General features: G+C 42.5%; 1 protein-coding gene across 1 annotated transcript; it reads left to right on the top strand.

Moving 5' to 3' along the window:
* The first annotated feature begins 365 nt into the window (after window positions 1-365).
* Window positions 366-2,450, top strand: LOC112524973. Its single transcript, XM_025134917.1, has one exon. It carries the CDS (start codon window positions 366-368, stop codon window positions 2,448-2,450), a length of 2,085 nt encoding a protein of 694 aa, XP_024990685.1.
* Window positions 2,451-2,736: the final 286 nt, after the last annotated feature.

Raw genomic sequence — 2,736 nt, forward strand, 5'->3', positions numbered from 1 at the left:
TCACAGTTAGAACTAAACAGATCTTAAATTAGGACTACGAACTTTACAAGGATGAATGAGAAGTATATTGCACCTTATTACTCGTGTGCGGTACTTGGTCTAAATTATTTGGAAACTGTTATATGATGCTTGCATAAATGATACTATTTGGCAAAATTGGTTGATGAAGTTACAAGTATTAATTATATGTATGTCTTGTGCATCTAATGATGGGTTGGTTAGTAATAAGACGAGTCCCAACCACTTAGCAAGGAAGAAAAAGACGGAGATTTTACTTTCTTTGCATAACAATATATGTATATATATATATATAATAAAATAATATACATAAGCATGTTAATGGTCGAAATGTTCATTACTATAGAATGTCGAAGAGAGTGACAAGGTCGATGAATGTTAATGGTCGTGAAGATAATCGAGTCGAGGGTGTGACTTCAACTCCAACTGAAAGCCGGAGCGGTCCCAATAGACCAACGGTTCAGCTCGCACACCCAGAAGTGAACATCGCCAAGGAGATGGAACGTTGTATGCACGCTGCTTTTCCTGGAATGCTTGAGTGCATTCAAACTGCAACGCTTAAGATGGTTGATGCTCATTTGAAGCATACCGAACCTCCGAGAAGTAAAACCTATGAAGATAAAGAATCATCTAAGAATGAATCTCACAATCATGAGGAGTCAAATGGGGAGGCACTCTTCGATCATAATGAGGTTAAGAAACCTAGTGATAGGGGATGTAGTTACAAATCTTTCACTAGCACCAGTCCATCGGTTTTCGAAGGCAAAAATGGACCACTAGCAGCTATGAACTGGCTCGACGAGATGGAGAGTTGTTTTCTGACGTGTCATTGTGCAAAAAATGATATGGTGCAGTTCGCATCAACCAAGTTCAAATCGAATGCCTTGCAATGGTGGAAATCAGTTAGAGCCACTAGGGGGCTATCTGGGACTGCATCCCTCACTTGGGAGAAATTCAAGGAGTTAATGAGCGAAAAGTTCTTCTCACCACTCCAGTTGAGAATACTAGAAAGAGAGTTCCTACAATTGGAACAGGGAAACATGACTGTAGAGAAATATGTGGAGATCTTTATCGAGAAGTCACGATTTGCAGAGCACCAGGTGAGTACCGAGATGAGGAAAGTGAATCGGTTTGTTGACGGACTAAAAAGGGAACTTAGGAGGCTGGTTGGAATGTCAAAACCTACTACCTTTCAAAATGCGGTAGAACTGGCCACCCTTGCTGAAAAGGACAGTTATGTCCCGGATGCATCTAGGAAGAGAAAGATCAATCGAGTTGGCCCAGGAAAATTCAAGAGAACTCAAGTCTTTGGGAGAAAGAATGGGGCAATAACTGCTTGCGCCACATGTGGAAGGAACCATCTAGGTGAATGCAGGTATGGCAAGGGAGTTTGCTTTACTTGTGGAAAGCCTGGGCACATGTCAAAAGAATGCAAGGCTAGACCTATCTGCTACTCGTGTGGTGATCCCGGACATCGCCAAAGGGAATGCCCCAAGAAAAACACGGAGCCACCGAGGTTGCTCGGAGGATCAAGCGGAAAGAAGTCGGATGCGCCAAAACTGAAGGGTCGAGTCTTTCAGATGACTGCAGAAGAAGCAAAGGACACACCCGATGTAGTGACAGGTACATTTCTAGTCAACAAAATACCTGCAAGAGTGTTAATTGATTCGGGGGCAAATAAATCTTTTGTCTCCACTAAGTTTTGCATACGATTGGGAAGGTCACCTATGTTACTTAGTCAAAACTTAGAGGTCGAAACTGCTGATGGTAACATCACCATGGTGCGAGAGTGTTTTGATAACTACACAATAGAAATTGAGGGTCAAGATTTTGAGGTCCACTTATTGCCTATAGGCATTAGAGAATTCGATGTTGTCATAGGAATGGACTGGTTGTCTAAACATCAGGCTCACATTATTTGCTTCAAGAAACTAATTCGAGTGAGAAATAAAGAAGGGAATGAGATCACTGTGTACGGTAGTCGGCCTGGCAATCACGTTAACCTCATATCTGTGATCAAAGCTAGGAGATGTATTCGTAAAGGATGTGAGACGTACTTAGCATATGTCATAAATGCTAAAATGGAAAAGGGAGCTATAGAAGAGGTCCCAGTGGTTTGGGAATTCCCTGATGTGTTTCCTGATGACCTACCAGGGGTACCTCCTGAGAGACAAGTCGAGTTTAGGATTGAATTAACACCCGGAGCCACACCGATTGCTAAGTCACCTTACCGACTAGCACCATTGGAAATGCAGAAACTGATGACCCAAATCAAGGAATTGTTGGATAAAGGGTTCATCCGACCGAGTTCGTCCCCACGGGGAGCACCAGTGTTATTTGTGAAAAAGAAAGATGGATCGATGCGCATGTGCATCGACTATAGGGAGTTGAATAAGGCGAAAATAAAGAATAGATACCACTACCTCGAATAGACGACTTATTCGATCAACTACAAGGAGCAAGTTATTTCTCAAAGATCGACCTACGTTCAGGCTACCACCAGTTGCGGGTTCGTGAAGAAGATGTCCCAAAGACGGCGTTTAGAACTCATTATGGGCACTACGAGTTTGTGGTCATGCCTTTCGGTTTGACAAACGCCCCTGCGGTATTCATGGACTTGATGAATCGAATATGCAAGCCCTATTTAGACAAATTCATCATCGTCTTCATTGATGACATTCTCATATACTCAAGAAACAAAGAAGAGCATGAGTGTCA

Source organism: Cynara cardunculus, assembly GCF_001531365.2.
Source record: "Cynara cardunculus var. scolymus isolate 2C chromosome LG 13, CcrdV1, whole genome shotgun sequence".
In the NCBI taxonomy this organism is placed as follows: domain Eukaryota; kingdom Viridiplantae; phylum Streptophyta; class Magnoliopsida; order Asterales; family Asteraceae; genus Cynara; species Cynara cardunculus.

What these genes read in the sequence shown, in the direction of transcription:
- LOC112524973 (XM_025134917.1), top strand. Translation starts at nt 366, where the DNA reads ATGTCGAAGAGAGTGACAAGGTCGATGAATGTTAATGGTCGTGAAGAT.